The sequence below is a fragment of the Hirundo rustica genome, chromosome 12 (genome assembly GCF_015227805.2).
Source record: "Hirundo rustica isolate bHirRus1 chromosome 12, bHirRus1.pri.v3, whole genome shotgun sequence".
NCBI classification, from domain to species: Eukaryota; Metazoa; Chordata; class Aves; order Passeriformes; family Hirundinidae; genus Hirundo; species Hirundo rustica.
Genome location: NC_053461.1, coordinates 489,567 through 508,625, shown reverse-complemented (window position 1 = coordinate 508,625; position 19,059 = coordinate 489,567). Strand labels below are relative to the sequence as shown.

The following is a 19,059-nucleotide window of genomic DNA, read 5'->3' as shown; positions in this document are numbered from 1 at the left end:
CGAGACAACTGTGATGTCTTCCTTCCACCCTTATTTCTGGGCCTTGGGGAACCACTATGGTTATTTCTGGGGCTGGTGAGAGGAGGTCTGGTCTTGAATCAGAAATTGAGACCAAAACAAATCCAAGGTGCACTGGCAAGAGGGGAGCCTTGGACTGGGGGCTCCGCAAGGGCAGCTGTGCCCCAGCTGGAGCACGGCAGGGCACTGTCCTTTCCAAACCCCGTCTGCTGCAGGCCCCTGAGCCACATCCTCACAGGTACGGCTGGGGACTCTGTGCTTCGCCTGGCTATAAATAATAAGGCTTCAGTGACTTCACAGAGCTTTTGATTTGTTTCCTTTGGGAGACTCACAGGTTATAATGGCATTAATTCCTATTTGCCAACCTTGTCCTTATAAATGAGGATCTTCATTAAACGAATGTTAAGCGATGAGCACTATAATTAGGACAGATTTAAAATGCAGTGTGCCTAAATCAGAGACTGCCCAAAATGTTCTCTTTTCTATTAAGATATAATTTGAAGGAGAATTACTGCTTAGTTTAGAAGAAATTATGTTTTCCAACAACCTCTTCTCAGTGTGGGAATGTACAGAGCAAGGAAATACAGCCTGCCTCAGGAGTGAAGCCCAGCTCTCCTGATCCCTGCTGCCGGCAGGTGACTCTCATGAAACACACGTGGCTGAAAAGTGCTGGATGAGATTCTTTTCCCCCTAATTATTTTATGTCAACTCAAATTCTATTCAGTCTTGCTGCCATATAATTTAAAATAATTAAAGACTTAGAGACTGACCCCAACAATCAATCACACGATTCCAGCTGACTGCAATGCCTGTCATCTCCATGACCTCAGAGGCAACACCTTGAAGGGGTGAACACCTCCAGCACTGACTGGGGAGAACGCCTCCTGCCATCTTTTGCACAGCAAGATGCCTCTTTCCCCCTCCCCTGGCAGCGCCAGCCCCGTCCTCTGCCAGGTGAAGGACCTGAGCTGGGCACAGGACATCTGTGGAGCCACCACCGTGCCACGGTGCTGCTGCTGCTGAGGACCAGGCTCAGGCTGTTCAGCAGAGAAGCTGCTCAGCCCTGTGTGATTACAGCTGCCTTGATGTTTGTTCTCCTCCTTCTCATCACTGCGTTTCCCAAAAGCAGATGGGAAATCAGCCAAGAGGGAGGGGACCAGAGAAAGAGAGTGGTAAAAAGCGGCACTAAAACAAAACTGAAGGAAAAAACTGCCAAGCCCAAATTAAACCCAAAAGGTCAAGAAGTCCATTAGACAAACAGAACAAAAATAACCCTCCTCTCAAAGTCATTCTCTTAGGTTTCATTTCTTTCTTGTGCAACTCCACTGAAAGAAGTGGCACCGGTCCACAGAGGAACCTGGCCACATCCAAAACCTTTTCCAGGCTGGGTGGCCATCCTGCAACTGCAGGGCTGGTCCGACCTGGGAGCAGGGGAAGGTGATGAAGCAGCAGCAGCGTGCAGACCCTCCAGAGCACCCAGAGCACCCAGCGCTGCCCAAAGCGCGGAGCAGCTCCGGCCCACGGCTGAGCCAACGGGCTGCAGGTGTGAAAACTGAACTGCTCTGCACACGTCTTGTCCCTGCTGCTCTCTTCCTCTCTCCCACTCCTTTCAGCAGTCCTCTTCTGCTCTCTGTGCAGGGTTTCTGTTTCATCTCCGGCCGGCGTGCAGGTGTCAGCCCAGCAGCGCAGAGCGGCAGGGCTGTGACACCATCAGCGAGCTCTGCTCTGCTGCCACACGGCTTCAAACAGACACCTGAGCACACACACTGCACCCTGCAGAGCTCACAAACAAAGGCAGCGAGGGGCAGGACAGCCACAGCCAGGTGCAGTGCAGGGCCCTGCGCACAGCTCATCTCCCCAGCCTGGGCCGACACAGCCGCCCCTCCAGCCACGGACCCACACAGCACTGCACAGTCCGCACAGGAAACTCTCCAGATCCCTAAAAACCTCCTCTTCCATCTCCAAACATACTGCAGAACTTCCCTGCGGAATTAGTGCTGGGTTGATGAAATAAATCCTTGTTTGTCTGCTGTACATCACTGAGGGATGCACTGATGGAGTACGTTCTCTCACGTGCACCAAGGCAAGCCTAACAGCAAGCAGAAGATCCCAGGAATGGACTGATTTACATGACCATTTTAGAAACCACAGGCTGTACTCTGCCCAGTGCAGAAGGGAGTAGGAAGGAGAATTGTCTCAGGCAAAATAATCCTTGAATTATTGTATGGTCAATAGAATTCTGTGATATCGGTGTCTCAGCGCCTCTTCCTCACGCAGTGTCACCTCATGTCACTGCTCCTCGAGGAGCTCCAGGAGGGAACAGCCCACTGTCAGACCAGCCCTGCACAAACCCAGCACAAATCATCCTCCACAGGAAAGTGCTGCAATCCAGCCTTCCTGCGCTTTCACTCACAGGGCGCCTTCTGCCCAAGCACAGGTCAAACTACTTTACAAAAATATCTCCTATTAGCATGTGCCCTTTGCTCCTCAGCAAAAACCAACTGGTGACATCGTATAAAGGAAATATCACCCACCTTGGAAAAAAGAAATGAACCAAACAGAAATAAATGAAGTGTCTAGAAGGCAGCAACCTGCACCTACTGCACAGCCCGAGTCTTTGCCAGCATCACACTGTTATGTGGCCTAACTAGAACCCGTGCACGCCAGCAACAAATCTGTTGCTCAAAGCTGGAAGTCAGAACCCCCCAAATCAGCCAGGGCTCACCGCTCAGGTCCTTGAGACCCTACAGAACGAGGTCTCCATTTCAAGGCTCAATATAACACATCCAGGAAGGATGAGGAGGGTGGACACTGCCAGCCCTCCAGCCAGGACATATTCAGACCCCACCGACCAACAGAGCCAACTCCCATGGCAGACTGGTCCCAGGGAGCCCTGACAGCCACCAGCCCAGTGTGGCAGCAGTCAGCACTGCAAATGCGACTGGATTGGACCTCAGCCTTCCTTTGCTGGCCCAAGGATTTGAAGACTAAAACATCTCTCTCAGGAATGGCACCCCACAACGGGCCAAGCAGGGTGGCCACCTTCCCAGGAGAGCCCCACAGCAGAAGGAACCCCAAAAGCTGGGCTAAACCCAAGCCCTGAGGAGCAGGAGCCAGGATCAGCTGTGCTGCAATACAAACCCATGTTTACCAAGCACTGCTTGCTAAAACATATCCCTTCTGTCTTTCCCGCTGCAGTTCTAGGAATTACCTTTTAAAATGAGCACGTACACACCAGGAGATCAGCCACTGTATAAAACCCTTACAAACTCACTGCAGCCTTGCCCTGCCCTTGCATTTCTCCCTCCAACAGGAACATTACCGCAGATAAAAACCACAGCTGTGATATCAGCTGTGCAGGACCCCCAGCTCTCCAACCTCCTGTGACCCTGGCCTGTTACACACTCACACCTGCAACCTGGATCCCTCTGGGATTTTTGATTTTGTGACTTGTCCTCCAAAAGCCACAATGCTTGGAGCAACACCACTCCCTTGAGTCTCATGTTCCTCCTGGCCCCTCCTGACCGCACCAAGGATCTGCTCACCCTGTGTGTGACATCCACGGAGAGCAGGAGCAGGCTGCAGGTGAGCACTGTGTGTCTGTGACTAAAGGACAGCCAAAGGCAAACAAGCTAAACAGCAGCAAAGCCCAGGCATCATTAACTTTGTACAGCAACAAGCACTTCTGCCTGTGTACTTATACATCCATGTATGGGTTTATACACATTAACACAAACCTGGGTACTGCGTGTGCTTGATTTGCTTTAATTGTGACACCCCTTTATATAACCATTTATATAACTTATGTTTAAATCTGAGGTACCTTATCACTGTAATTTGCATAAGCATGCTCAGATCTCACTAACAATACTGATGGATGGTTGGTTGTCCTTTTCAGTCACAGGACCGTGTTCATGTATTCTTTATAGATATATATAAATATAGAAACACAGGGCAATCCTGATAGTACCCCAATGCTACCTTTCATGCTCTGTTTTGCATGGCAAACGCTCTGAACCAACTGCAACGCCCACAGGGGAGGCTCCAACATGAGCCAACAGTACAACAAGGAGGGAGAAGGAACAGGAATTATTTTCACCATCATATTTAAAAAGAACTTACTATATTAAACCCAACAACCACACAATTAAAAAATGATAAATTATTAACAGAACCTCCAAACCATTCTTGACTCTGTTGTTGAGAAACATAACCCACTCTTGTGCCTTTATTTCATTTCAGCACTTCAAATACACTTTCAAAAGATTAACATCAATTTTCAAATGACCTAATTCCAGCTTTATCGCATTTTATTCCTATTTCGAGATGCAAACTGGCTCCGTTCGTGCACACGCACGCTGTGCTCTGCCACCCTGCAGCCGGCTCTCCTCCACCGTCACTGGTGCCGGTGCCAGCCCAGGAGAGCTCAGCACTGCCCCGCTGCTGAGAGCAGCCGCTGGAGACGGTGCACCTCGTCCTTTGACACTGCTCCGGCATGTGAGCGTGGGAACGACGGGAAACACCCTGGGCAGAGGGAAACAAGGAGAACCCGCGCGTTCAGAAGGAAAGCCCGGATGGAAATAACCACACGAGCGTCCTGGGATCAGGCATTCAGACTGGGCACTGGGTTGCATGAAGTGAAGTGGTGTCCTGCACGGACTCGTAAGGATTTGCTCCACCTGGTAACTGACAGGGAATCCCCAACATACTCCTTAATCACCCACAATTTTCAACTGCAGAGGAGCAGGAACAGCTCAAATAAAATACCCAGTGCCACCCAGTGCCACCAGCAGTGAGTGAGCAGGGGGGATTGCAGTGCTGTGCTGATTTAGTGCTCTTTTCTTCAGCTGATTCACGCATCTGCGCATCAATGCACCCGGCAGAAGGCTGCAGCAAGGTGAGGCTTAGGGTCCCTTCCAACCCAAATGATTCTAGGATTCTGGGATTCTATGGGAAGCCATAAATTTCCTCTTTTTCTCCAGATACTTTTCTTGTTTTTTCACAAACACGACATGAAGTGTTCACTGTTCCACTGCTTGTGACTATCAACACAAGATCAGAGCTCAGCCTTGCTCTTCTCAAAGGGAAAACCTTCCCTGACTGAATCCTTCCAGCCCATGCAGGATGTGCTCCACAAGACAACCCTTAAAAGTGCTCCACAAAACATCCTTCCTTTAAAAATGATGGTGACATTTTCTGTGACATTTCTGTTCCCCTGAAGCCCTGTGGCAGGAGCAGGACCTGCAATGCCAGCGGGCCAGTGCCACTGAGCCTCCCCATGAGCATGGTTTGCAGTTAAAGCAATCAGTTCTGCCCTGAGAGGGATTTCTGACCTCCAAGAACGCAAAGAAACACAAAATTCAGAGGGAACAATGAAAAGGCAGCAGCAGCAGCCGGCAGGTTCAGGCTGTGACTGCAGGCAGCCAGACAGGCTCTGCTCCCACTCACGGCAAGCTCGGGTAAGGGCTCTTCAGAAACACCTCCTTGACACGTTTTCCTTCCTCAAGCCATTCGCCAACTCTCACACCACAAAAAAGCAGAAACAATTATTCTGAAGAACATTTGTGAGTGCTTTGTAACTGAAAAACTTCCTTGCACCAAAGCACAAAGCAACAGTTCTGCCTGTTCTAAATAAAAAGTCCCAAGCAACCAAAAAAACCCAATTAAACAACAAAACCTGCCCACCCTCCCTGCAGAAAGCCTCCTGGGAAAAAGCTTGGGTTTGAGAACTTTAAAACATTAAGGCTTGGTTCATCATTGAACACTACAGGCAAGAGCAGTTCTGATTGCAAGTGACGTGTTGAATAGATCATTTCCTACAGCCCCTTGCTTTGGAAGCATCAGGGAACAACCCCGGCTCCAGCTCATTCCAGAGCTTTGGGCATTTTTCAAATAGGATTGTAATTGAATTCCAGCAACTACTTCAGTTCAGCATTTTTTACACGGAAAAATTTAGCAGTATTGTAAAAAGGGACTTAAATTGTATATGGGACTTAGGCAGCAGCCAGCACCAGTTCGGGGCAGCCGCAGACGGTGACCGGGGGCAGAACACTCTGCCCAGTGCCACCCCGGGTGCAGGACTGCTCCTCACACCGTCTCCTCCCTGCCGGAGTCACCCACAGCACCCACTTCCTGACCCTCCCCTTTCCGCGCAGCCTGGAACGTCACAGGCGACTCAGAAACACGGAACTCCCACTGTTCGGCAGCATCCGGCGGGCAGAGGGCTGTGCCCAGCCCGCAAACCAAGGGAACCTCGGCACATCCCCCGCCAGCTGCCGGCGGGGAGCGCTCCCCGACCCGGGTACCGAGATAGCACCGTGGGGCTGAGCAGGAACCGCCTGCACGGCAGCCTCAGCTCTCTGCCTTTTACAGGAGCTGGCTGGGCAAAATCACGCTGCTGTCTGGTCAGTCTGGTGTGATGTCGAAAGAGAGAAAGCCTTGATAATCCTGGACAGGGCTGCGGGCGCCGGGTCCTGGGCAGCCCGGCGGGGCCAGGAGCGGGGCTGGGACTCCTGAAGCGTTTGCTGAGTTGTAACAGTCCCGTGCAGCTCTGCGTCCAAAGAACGAAGGAAAATAATGTATCCAAGTCCTTGAGAGCCCTCTCCTCTCCACCCATCCATCCATCCGGAGCCGAGCGTCCTGACGCCCGGCACCGACCGTCTCCTCCAGCCTGTGATTTACGAGCAGGATCAGGAATAGTAACAGTTTTCCACCCGCAGCTGCCTTTCGCCCCCTGGTATTGCTCATAGTCCCCTGCGGTTTCACTCCCACACCTTCCAGCACTCCCTGATTTCTAAGGACGCTGCTGCATCCATCACAAGAGCCCGTTCCCTCGGCAGCATGTGGGGCTGGCGGTGCGGCGGTGCAGCAGTGCAGGCTGTGCTGGCGGTGCAGGCTGTGATGGCAGTGCAGTGGTGCAGGCTGTGCTGGCCGTGCAGCGGTGCAGGCTGTGCTGGTGGTGCAGTGGTGCAGGCTGTGCTGGCAGTGCAGCGGTGCAGGCTGTGCTGGCGGTGCAGGCTGTGCTGGCCGTGCAGCGGTGCAGGCTGTGCTGGCGGTGCAGCAGTGCAGGCTGTGCTGGCCGTGCAGGCTGTGCTGGCGGTGCAGGCTGTGATGGCAGTGCAGTGGTGCAGGCTGTGCTGGCGGTGCAGTGGTGCAGGCTGTGATGGCAGTGCAGTGGTGCAGGCTGTGCTGGCCGTGCAGGCTGTGCTGGCCGTGCAGTGGTGCAGGCTGTGATGGCAGTGCAGTGGTGCAGGCTGTGCTGGCCGTGCAGTGGTGCAGGCTGTGATGGCAGTGCAGTGGTGCAGGCTGTGCTGGCCGTGCAGTGGTGCAGCTGTGCAGCAGTGCAGGCTGTGCTGGCAGTGCAGCAGTGCAGGCTGTGCTGGCCGTGCAGCGGTGCAGGCTGTGCTGGTGGTGCAGTGGTGCAGGCTGTGCTGGCAGTGCAGCGGTGCAGGCTGTGCTGGCGGTGCAGGCTGTGCTGGCCGTGCAGCGGTGCAGGCTGTGCTGGCGGTGCAGGCTGTGCTGGCGGTGCAGGCTGTGCTGGCGGTGCAGGCTGTGATGGCAGTGCAGCGGTGCAGGCTGTGCTGGTGGTGCAGTGGTGCAGGCTGTGCTGGCGGTGCAGCGGTGCAGGCTGTGCTGGCGGTGCAGTGGTGCAGCTGTGCAGCAGTGCAGGCTGTGCTGGCGGTGCAGTGGTGCAGCTGTGCAGCAGTGCAGGCTGTGCTGGCGGTGCAGCAGTGCAGGCTGTGCTGGCGGTGCAGTGGTGCAGCTGTGCTGGTGGTGCAGTGGTGCAGGCTGTGCTGGCGGTGCAGAGGTGCAGCAGTGCAGGCAGTGCAGCGGTGCAGGCTGTGCTGGTGGTGCAGTGGTGCAGCTGTGCTGGTGATGCAGTGGTGCAGCTGTGCAGCAGTGCAGGCTGTGCTGGCGGTGCAGGCTGTGCTGGCGGTGCAGTGGTGCAGCTGTGCAGCAGTGCAGGCTGTGCTGGCGGTGCAGCAGTGCAGGCTGTGCTGGCGGTGCAGCAGTGCAGGCTGTGCTGGCGGTGCAGCAGTGCAGGCTGTGCTGGCGGTGCAGTGGTGCAGGCTGTGCTGGCCGTGCAGTGGTGCAGGCTGTGCTGGCCGTGCAGGCTGTGATGGCAGTGCAGCGGTGCAGGCTGTGCTGGCAGTGCAGTGGTGCAGGCTGTGCTGGTGGTGCAGTGGTGCAGCTGTGCTGGTGATGCAGTGGTGCAGCTGTGCAGCAGTGCAGGCTGTGCTGGCGGTGCAGGCTGTGATGGCAGTGCAGTGGTGCAGGCTGTGCTGGCAGTGCAGTGGTGCAGCTGTGCAGCAGTGCAGGCTGTGCTGGCGGTGCAGTGGTGCAGGCTGTGCTGGCAGTGCAGTGGTGCAGGCTGTGCTGGCCGTGCAGGCTGTGCTGGCCGTGCAGGCTGTGCTGGCAGTGCAGGCTGTGCTGGCAGTGCAGCGGTGCAGGCTGTGCTGGCAGTGCAGTGGTGCAGGCTGTGCTGGCAGTGCAGTGGTGCAGCTGTGCTGGCAGTGCAGGCTGTGCTGGTGGTGCAGTGGTGCAGGCTGTGCTGGCAGTGCAGTGGTGCAGCTGTGCAGCAGTGCAGGCTGTGCTGGCGGTGCAGTGGTGCAGCTGTGCAGGCGGTGCAGCGGTGCAGGCAGTGAGGGCTCTGTGCACGACGAGCTGCTGCCCTGGGCTGAGTGTGCAGCCTGCTCCCGTGGGTGCTGGAAGGACAGCGCTGCGGGAGGACGTCCCTCAGCAGGAGCTGGTGTGCCGTGATTCCACCAGGATGAACGCTGGCACAGTCCCAACAGTCTAAGATTTTCTTTGGAGGGACTGCTACGTGTTTCTGCTTTCCTTGGTCCTTCAGCTCTTTGACTTATCAGTGCTAGGTCAGCAGACTGGAGAGGTTTTTTCTTGCTCCAGCTCAGAACAAGGCTGAGGCCTTCTGCTGTGATTCGTGAGCCAGTTCCAAAGGTAGAAATGCAATTTCAAAACCAGGCTGCTTGCAATTTCAATTGAAATGCAATTTCAAAACCAGTACAGCCATATCTGGCTCCCTTACGAGTTTAATGCAGATAACCAACATTTGTCTGATAAGTTACTGCAAATATAAACAAAGGAAAAGGGAAACCTGAACGTGGAGTAGAAGAGATGGGAAAAATATTCACTGAAACGTGGTCAAAAGTTAAAAGGTCTCTGTATAGAACTATAAAATGAAGAGTATTTCTTGGACTGTAGAAGAAATGTTCTACTATTTCAGCCAAACCCAGATGCACAATTTTATCATCTCACAATTTAAGAAGATGACTTGAGCAGAAGCACATCAAAACATTGATAGAAACACCTCAGTGAGAAAGAGGCTCTTCACTAATGCCATAATACAGCACTCGGAAACTGGAAATAAGCAAACTCGGATTGGAAATATACATGTTTTTTTTCCAATAATGAACTAATAAACCATTGGGACAACTCATTAGTGAATTTGTTGACTTTCCCTCAAGAACAGCTGCGCTTTCATTTGGCCACTGTGTTTGTCCTGCTGCAGAAGGGTCGGTGGATAAGAGTTCCGAATACTGCCAAGAACCACTCTGGCAGGAGAAGCTGTGAATTCACAGGATCTTCTCAGAACACATCTGAGTTTTTAAGATCTCCTCAGCCACCTCAACAAGAGCAAATCCACCCTTTTTAGAGCAAGCCCCATGTTGCCCTGTAAGCAAATGGCATTCTCACCTTTTCCCACACCCTTTAACATGCTCTGCCCACCTTTACACTTTTCACTGGTGATGTTTCACTGGGAGGCAAAAGCAGAGCAGGAATTAGTCAATTCTTTGGAATGAGGAATCCCTTATCAGCGACCAGCTGCAGAGTAGCACCATCAGTGTTCCCTGCCCAGGAGTGGGGATGAGAGAGCAGAAGCTGACCAGAGGTGACCCTGGACCACCTGGGCGCTTCTGGTGGCTTCTGGTGGCACCTCTGTGACTCGGATTTCTGCAGTGACCATGGAGCAAAAGACTCAGCAGCCCCACGTGCTCACCATTCTTTGCTCAATGACATTTGGCGTCCAGGAGGACTCCTCGGTGAGGAGGTCGCTCCAGGTGACTCCTCTTTAGCTCCCTGGGAAACACTTCTGGGGTGTGAAGGAGCTCGTGCGCTGCTCATATGCTGTCCCCGTGGCCTGTAAGGAGCTGGGGGTTCCAGTGCTGCTGCTCCTGGCCAACAAACTTCTCCTTTTGGCTAAACAAATGAAGAGTACCTTAGATACCCTCCACATTCCTTGGTAACAGCTGCAACTGTATTTCAGGGTATTTGGTGGCCAGGAATGGAGAGGAAATCCCAGGTGGATGGTACAGTGATCCAGGAGACACTGGGAGCCCTTTTGCTTCCCCCAGTGCCCTGACCTCGAGGCTCTGCTGAGATGCTCAATAAAGGCTTTAAATCTCACTTACAACCTGGCTGTGGGGACTGTGCTCCTGCGCCATGATCCCTGGCTGTTCGGTGTGCTGCTGACACGAGGGACACGGCACATATGGCACAGGAACAGCATTCCTGCCAATTCTCACTTTTCCATTCCCTTCCATTGAGATGTTAACAGCAAAAAATGGAGATTTAACAAAAAATCACAGCTACTGATATCCAGCAGAAATATTTCAATTTTTTTTTCACTTGTTACATCCTTCCAGTCTGCCAGATGATGCAAAATGCTGTTTCTGAGAGTAAATGTACCGTGTATTTTGCTAAAAGAGGAAAACACAATGAAATCCATGAGCAATTCCATAAAAACAATAAGGCAGCTCTCACATAGTTCCAGATTACTGGGTTGACAATTGCAAACAGGAAATTTAAAAATATCTTTGTTTCTGCAATTCTGGTTTATTTTTTTCCTGTCAAAATACACTATTGCTTAACTTTCTGCTTGTCTCGACTACTTGCTAAAACTAATGGATGAAGCACTACGAATTGCTGAATGTCCCAGCAGAAGCCTATCCTGGTTAGCTGGAAGCTCAGCACAGTGACACCCAGGGAGACTCAGTGTCCTCCTCCTGCTCTGCCTGTAGGCACGGGGCTGAGCCCTGGCCTCTCCTGGAGGAGCAGCACCGCCAGGTTTTGGGGATGTGCCTGAGAGGAAAAGAAGGAACTCCTCCCTGGGCTGCTGGCTGGGAGCCCTGCACGTGTTGTCAGCCTCTTCCAACAGCTCCTCCAAAGGCCCGGGAAGCTGCAACGAGGAGGGATTTGCACTCTCCAAGACCCAGAGAGAATGTTCATCCCTGGCACCCCGGCTGTGGCCCCAGTGCTGGAGAGCACCGAGCACAGAACGGAGCCAGAGATGGCTGAACCACAGAATCCTTTGGGGTGGAAAAGATCCCTAAAATCAGCAGGTCCAGCATGCCCTCAGCACTGCCAAGTGCACCACCAACCCATGTCCCCCTCCACACCTTCTTAAATCCATCCAGGGGTGGTGACTCCACTGCTGTCCTGCACAGCCTGTGCCAGGGGTGACAGCCCTTTTGATGCAGAAATTTTCCGCAGTATCCAATCTAAACTTCCCCTGGCACAACTGGAAGCCATTTCCTCAGGATGCTGCAGCCTGCTCACACCACGCTACCAGAGCCCACGGCCCCCAGGACACCCCCGTCCCTCAGGGAGTGCCCTTCTGAGGGGGAGAGGTGCTCAGCCCCCACACGGGGTGAGGGACCAACACCACGGGAAAAATCTGCATGAGACCTGCTGAGATTTGCCAAGGACGTTGCTATTGCCATTGTACTGTCTGCCAGAGGTATTTGGATGCAACAGCCAGGTAACATCCCAAAACAGCCACCCATAAAGTCCATAAAACAAACTGTGAACGGGCTCATTTTTTTTCAGAGAAAACTCTGGAAAGGAATCACTGTTGGTATCAGCCAGGCAGTGTCAGGTTTGCTAATGTACACCCACGTTACAGCGTTATCAGTCGCTGATAAGATGCACAACATGGTCACTATGAAAAACCCACGTGATTCCAAAGCGGCAGCTCACCTGTAGCACAAACAAGGCTCCAGCACCTCTACAGATATTTAATGAAATATTTAATGAAATATTCTGAGAACTGTAGACCTACAGGCTGCCACACAAGAAGGGGCTGGCCCCACAGAGGAGAGGGCTCTCTGGGCAAGGAGAACACTCTCAGTTTTCAGTGAGGATATACTACACTGCTACTACAAAATTTCTGTTGCTCAGAAAGAAGAAAATACATTAAGGTAGTATTAAAGATGGTGGCCTCTGGGTTTGGGGAAGCCTTATAGTGATTGTATAACACTTTCTCCTCAGCAGTATCTCCCCACATGAAGCCACATTCCTTCAATAATTTCTGTCAAGGCATCTTTACCCATTTTCTTTATTACGGAGCTATTCAGCACTAAGGAAATATTTCCCCTTTGCTTGCAGAACTCATTTCTTTGTTGTGCCGTGTTAAGGCTGCCATCCCTCTAGTGCTGAACTCAACAGGTACCTAGGTGCCCACAAGGGTGCTCACAAAACTGTGCAGCCAAAGGCTTGGGATGCTGGAGAGTACTCATACAACCACAGGATTTTCTCTCTCTCTCTCTCTTTTTTTTTTTTTTTTTTTAATTAAACATAAATTGTGTTTAATATTTCCAACATTTTATCCTTTCAGAGGTAAAATATGAGTAAAACCTTCTAGAACTAGAAGAATCTTTACATATAAGAAGTCTTCTGTGATCTATATTGGCTCTCAGGTACCAGCAGGCAATGCTCATGTAGGTTTTCCACACCACTGTCCACTCTCGGTATTACCTAGACTTGGATTTTCTAAAGCATCCTGGCACAGGCATTAGCATGGCTCCTTCATGACACCTGTTGTGGGCAGGCTCCCAGGAAAACTGAGCCTGTCATGTCAATTAACTCTTCAGGAAAAACTGAAATAACCTGAAATTTTTAGTTATTTTTAAAACTTTCACACCTCGGTCCTATCTGAACTCAGCACATGAAAGGAAATCATTCTAGGCACCGCACAATTAACCTCAGGGATTCCCTCTGCCATGATAAAACCAAAACAAATAGCACTCCAGGATTTAGGATTATCCTCACCTTCAAATTTTACCCAAATTTCCAAATTTGCCCATAGCTAGTGATACGCTGGGTAGAAGAGTGGAACTAAATGCTGCCGTGTAAAACCAGACCTGCTTGTGATAGGGAAAATGCTGAATGCTCCATCATGAGCATAAAATCTGCCCACACACGGGGTTTATCTTTGCAGCGTAACAGAGGAGTGCTTTTCTCAACCCAGCCACGTTCATGCTGGGTGCCAGGGCATCCTGGGGAACTCCCACCGTCACTTCAGGCTGCTCTGATAACTGCACGAGCTGCTTGTAGGTAACTAAACCTTTTACTAAGTTATTGACCACTGCTAGCCTGGAGCAAGAAGGCTCAAAGTTTAAATATACATGAGGTAATAAAATCAATACTTGTTATTTCATTTAGCAAGCACAATCCCACCCTACAGCACCAGGTGCAGGTTATGAGAACAGGTAACAAAATACTGCAGAGAAAATGAATAATTTACCTCCAGCTGTAAGGAGTAACCCCATACAGATTTCTAGTTGAACAAACTGGTACAAAAAGGCTCATCTTGGGTACGAGGTTCTGTAAAGTTTCCATTGCAGATGGGGCACTCGGAGATCTGTCATCATGTGTGGCTTTGTCCAGCCCCCAGCAGCTTGCCAGCAAGTCATCCCTGCTCCTAGGAATGGGGGGATGGAGGGTGTCCCTGCTCCCAGGAACAGGGGATGGAGGGTGTCCCTGCTCCCAGGAACCAGATGGAGGGTGTCCCTGCTCCCAGGAACGGGGGATGGAGGGTGTCCCTGCTCCCAGGAACGGGGGATGGAGGGTGTCCCTGCTCCCAGGAATGGGGGATGGAGGGTGTCCCTGCTCCCAGGAACAGGGGGATGGAGAGATGTGGGGCAGCACAGTGCCACCAGCAGCATCCCCTGCAAGCTGAGGAGAAGGCAGAGCTCCTCACCCCACACAGCTGAGCCCCCTGTCCCACAGCCACACCCCTGTGCCCCAGCAGCACATGGCTGGCACAGCTGGCACCAATCTTTCTGTCCAGCCAGGCCTACCCTTGAGGCAGCAGTGACCCATGGCACCTGCTGAGTCTCAGCTTCTTCACACATCAAGACCACTCCCTCTTCCTCCTCCTCTCCTGGTCCTCCTCACAGAGCCACCTCCCATGCACAGTGCCCTCAGCCCATCTGTCCCTGCTGCCTGCAGACCTGGTACCGGGCAGAACAACACCAGGACTGCTCCTTGGGGTGGGATCCGAGGGGAGAGGAGCCAGGAAGCCACAGAGCACCAAGGTGGCTGCTGAGGGCACAGCACTGGGCTGTGTGGGACTGCATCAGCCCAAAGAGCCACCAAAGAACACACCACCTGCACACGAAGAGGACTCAAACAGCCCCGAGCCCACTTGGGCACTATTGTCCTTTGCCCCTAGGATCACCTCTATCCTGTCCACATGGCTGGAAGCTCCTTGTCCAGAGCAGCTCGGGCAAACAGGGAACAGGAATGATCAAACCTCACGAGGAGTCACAGGTTCTGTGGACACACCAGCAGCTCCCTGGCTCAGCACACACGGTCAGCAGCGTCCGAGGTCCCCAGTGCATTTGTCCCTTAAGTGGAGAGGGCTCCATTGCCGTGGCCAGCTTCTAAACTACATTACATACGTTTAACACACTTTAGATACCTTGAAAATATCAGTTTGCCATCAGAATTGCTGAAGTTGCCACAGAGATGTTGCCCAGCCTCAGATGAAAGGGAGACTGTGACTGCTGCAGGGATAAACCCATGAAAAATATTCCTTTTAAATATTTGGGAACCCCTGTCAGAAGGGAAGCATGAAAACAACTGAACTGTTTCTACAAGACCAAGCCAGAAATGACCTTTTTTTTTTTTTCTGAATTGCACACTGTACATGATGTTAAAAAGAAGCAGAAGTATGATCAAACACCGGGCAAGCCTCCTGAGCACGGCTCAGCTTGGCACGCTGGCTCGTGTTTGGTTGCCGCACCTATGTAACATTGTATTTTTGGTTGCAGTGCTATATAACATTGAATATTTTTGTTGCAGTTCCGTATAAACACAAACATCGGCTCTTTGAGCGCCCAGGACCGACACGACAACTAAATCCTGGTTGTTTTTTTGGTTTTTTGGTTTTTTTTTTCCTATTTATTTGCTTGTAAATTACCAAGAAAGCAAACAGTGTCATAGACACTATTATTATTAGGAGCTGTTTGCTCCTAATACTCCAGGAACTTCTCTGATACGATCATCTCAGGTTTTGACACTGTGAGCAGTGAACTCCTGCTCAGTTTTCTTTCTCTAGAATCAATCTCTGGGCACTACCGTAAGCTAAGGAAAAAAGGTACAGACCCTCCCCAGCAGCGCTACAAATCAATTGCGCCCCTTTTGCCACAAAATTAAACACCTTTCCTCGTGCCATTGACCCCGGGCTGCCCGCAACGCGGTCGTTTGCTGGACCAGCTACAAGCAGCCTCTCTTGGTAAGTTTCAATGGAAATTCTCCATCCCGTGCAGGCACCTCAGCTCCTTTCGCCGTTCACGCTCCAGGAATCCACTCCGTCCTTACTTTGCCGGAAAATCTCCATTTTCCCATGTCCTTAAGGTCTCTAAGTTTCAAGTGCACACGCTCGGGGCTTCTCTCCAGCCCCAGCTCACCGTCTGTGCCGAGCCCTCCCTGGCAGGGGCCGGCGCGGGTGCTGCCAGCCTCCCGTCCGGGACACGCGTGCGGAGCCCCCTTCTGCCAGCGCTGCCCCCGGGACCGGCTCTTCCTCTCTCCCCTTCCTGTTCCCACACAGCTTCTAAAATAAACGGCGAGACCATTCCTGCTCCACGGCAAAGCGCCTCGGAGGGCTGATTCCGCGCACCGAGAGCCGCGGGTGCCCCAGGGCCCGCCCGGGCAGAGCCTCTCGCCTGCGCCGCTCCGCCAGCTGCTCGGAGACGCTGCTGGGCGCTGGTTCCGACCAAAGAGCCGCAGCCTAACCTGACCGGAGCCCTGGCGTAAAAAGCGCTCATCCAGGTGATTTACCTGATTTCAATTGCACTTTTTACATTTCGGTCACTCCCGGGGAATTGCTGCGATGCCGCTGACACTCCATCCTCCTCCTCCTCCGTCACATCCGAAGGGAGCGAGGGGTCCTGTCGGGGGTCTGTCCCCGCGTGTACCCCCTTCCCCCGGTGACCCCCTTCCCCGGCACGGCTGCCCGGGCGGTGCGGCGGCTGTGGAGGCTCTCGGTCCCGTCGCCGCCCTCGCCCCCATCGCATCGGGCGCCGCCGAAGTTCCGCCGCCCGCCCCAACTCCGCCGCGGCCGCCCATTGTCTGCGCGCCGGGAGGCGCTTTGGGGAGAAAGGGGCCGAAAAGCCGAGTCCTCCGCCCGGCCCGGCCTCCCCGCCGCTCCCCTGCCCGCGGCCCCGCCGCGGCAGGCCCCGCTTTCGGCAGGGCCGGGGGTCCCCGGTGTCCCCAGGGCTGCCCGCCGGGGCGGGCGCTGCGCCAGCGAGGGCTCCCCCCGCCCCGCTCCCCCCGGCCCCGGCGCCCGGGGACTGCCCGGGCGGGCGCTCCCCGCAGCCCCCCGGCCCTGCCCGGCCGCGGCCGCCCTGTCACCGGCCAACGCGCCGCGGCCGAGGTGCCCGAGCCCTGCCCGGGCGGGAGGCCGAGGCGCGGGGCCCGAGCCCGCTGACAGCGCGGCCGAGCCCCGCCGCCGCCGCCGCGGCCCCGCGCTCCCCGCCCCGGGCCCGGCTCCGGCTCCGGCAGGGAAGCGGCGCGGAGCCGCGGGCGGGCGGCCCCATCCCCTCCCCGGGCGCGCACAATGGCCCCCGCCGCCCCGGCGCTCCGGTGTCAGCGCGGGGGGAGCAGCTTTGTGTCGGGAAGCCGGCCCCGGAGCCGCCGAACGCACAAAACGGACGCGCGGGGAGCGCGGGAGCGGCGCCGGGGAGCGCGGCTCCTCCTTCCCCGCTCCGGGAAGGCCTGCGGGAGGGAGCGCGGCGGCGGCGGCACCGGGGGCGGCACCGGGGGCCGGGGCCGGGGTGCCGGGCGCGGTGCGTTACCTGCCGTGGAACCAGTCCTTGCAGGCGTCGCACTCGATCATGAAGCGGGTCACGTCGTAGGGCAGCCGGCAGATGCAATAGACGGGCACCGTCGCCATGTTCGCGCCGATCCGCTCCGCTCCGCTCCGCTCGCGGCCGCCCGCCCGCCCGCCCGCCCGGCCGAGCGGAGCGGAGCGCGGCGGGGCCGAGGGGGGAGGCACGGGGGAGGAAGGGGAGCGCGGAAAAAAAGAAAAAAACCACAGAAATAATGCGAAATAATAAAAAAAAAAACGCCACGAAACCGCGATAGCGGGTTTAGGGCTCCAGAGGGGCGGGCGAGCGGTGCCGGAGGACGGGGAAGCGCTGCCCGGAGCCGGGGGCCATGGCCGGGTCCCGCCGCCCGCCGGCGCCGCGGGCCGGGGCTCTCTGTTGTTGTTGTTGTTGTTGTCCCTCCGGGATGGTGATTCCCGGCGCTCGGCGATCGCGGCGGTGCCCCCTGGTGACAGCCCGGCGCGGCCTCCCCGGCGGGCCCGGCCTTGCGTCAGCCCGGAGGGAGCGGGGCCGAGCGGGGCCGGGCGGAGCGGAGCGCGGCCGAGCGGGGCTCCCCGGTCGGGGCCGGGGCGCGGCGGGGGCTCGGCGGAAAAACGCGTGTTTTTGTTAACCCCCGCCTGCCGGGAGGGAGCTGCCCAGCCCGAGCGCCCCCGCCCGCCCCGCCGGGGGGGCCCGGGGGGCGGTGCGGGGGGAACCGGGAGCGGAGAGAGCTCGGGGGCTGCGGGAACGCGGGGACCCCGCTCGGGGCGTCCGGGGGTGTCCGCGGCGGCGGGCGGGGCGCAGCCCCCGCGGGGAGCGGGGCGCTCCGGGCCGCCCCGAGGCCGAGGAAACCCGGAGAAGCGGCCGCGAGTGCGGGGCGAGCGGCGCGAACAACGCCCGGCTGGGCGGGCGGGTGGGGGCAGCCAGAAAACCGCACCGCGGCTGGCTCGCATCCGAAGAACCCGAAAGAAGGAGCTTTTTTCTATTGGGTAACATGATCTTACTGGGGGTTTGACCGCCTGGGGGGTTTGCTGGGGGTGGGAAGGTCGCCTCCGGCTCAAAGCGCCCTTTGATTCTCTATTTGTACGATTTCTGCTTTTAAAGTCACCACCTCTGCTCACAGCAGCCCTTTCCCTGCTGTGACACCAAGGGGACGGTAATAAACACCTTGTGCCGCCGCGAACCGGATCACAGCAGCCTATGGGCCGTGGGGGACACCGAGGCACTGCCTGTACCCCGGCACGGCACATCCCTCCCGCCCAGAGGCCAAAGAGCAACGGCGGGGTGTGAGCCGGGGCTGAGGACACACAACCCTGCTGCCCTGCCACACCAAGGCTCTGACAGGGCTTACACAAACGGGCTGGGGGCTTTGGGAACGGCCCCTATTCCCAGAGCGCTCAAAGGCCAGCGGCACTGTTCCCTGAGGAGCGAGAGCTTCCCACTGAGTGCTCACAAAGGGCCTCCCAGCTAAGGTGGGATTCTAATTCTGCTACGACGGATTCAGCATTTTGAATCCGTTACATCTGGTGTTGTGGCAGAAAAGTTGTCTTTGAGCAAAAAACTAAAACTGACATTTCTCAGACATTTTTCATCTGTCTGCAAAAATCCTCAGAATCACCTGTGGAGGACTAGGGTGATCCATGAAGCCAAAAAACTTCAGTTTCAAGTTTTTGTAGGGAGAGGCAGCTGTTGTTGGATGGCTGGAGAGGGGCTGTCAGGATCATTCCCCCTGCCCCCACTGCAGGCATGTGCCACGGGCAGGACCGTCACGCACAGGGCTGTGTGGGAGTGACACGCTCAGCCCCGCCACAGGTGGCCTCTGACACCGCTGGAAGTGCAGCAGCACAGGGGGAGGCCCCAGACCTGCGTCCCTGACCGTCACTCAGTGCTTTTGAGTGCCTCAAAGGGTACCAAGGGACCTGTTTCCTTCACC

At 55.1% G+C, this 19,059-nt stretch overlaps 1 protein-coding gene across 2 annotated transcripts in view; it reads right to left on the bottom strand.

Annotated features, from left to right (window-relative positions):
* Positions 1-17,250, bottom strand: part of PHF2 (PHD finger protein 2) — a 53,164-nt gene extending 35,914 nt beyond the window's left edge. For both annotated transcript variants that reach the window (XM_040076041.2, XM_040076042.2), the window contains exon 1: positions 17,118-17,250. In XM_040076041.2, the coding sequence (XP_039931975.1) occupies positions 17,118-17,215 (98 nt within the window). In that variant the 5' untranslated portion in view covers positions 17,216-17,250. The remainder of the gene's footprint in view (positions 1-17,117) is intronic.
* Positions 17,251-19,059: the final 1,809 nt, after the last annotated feature.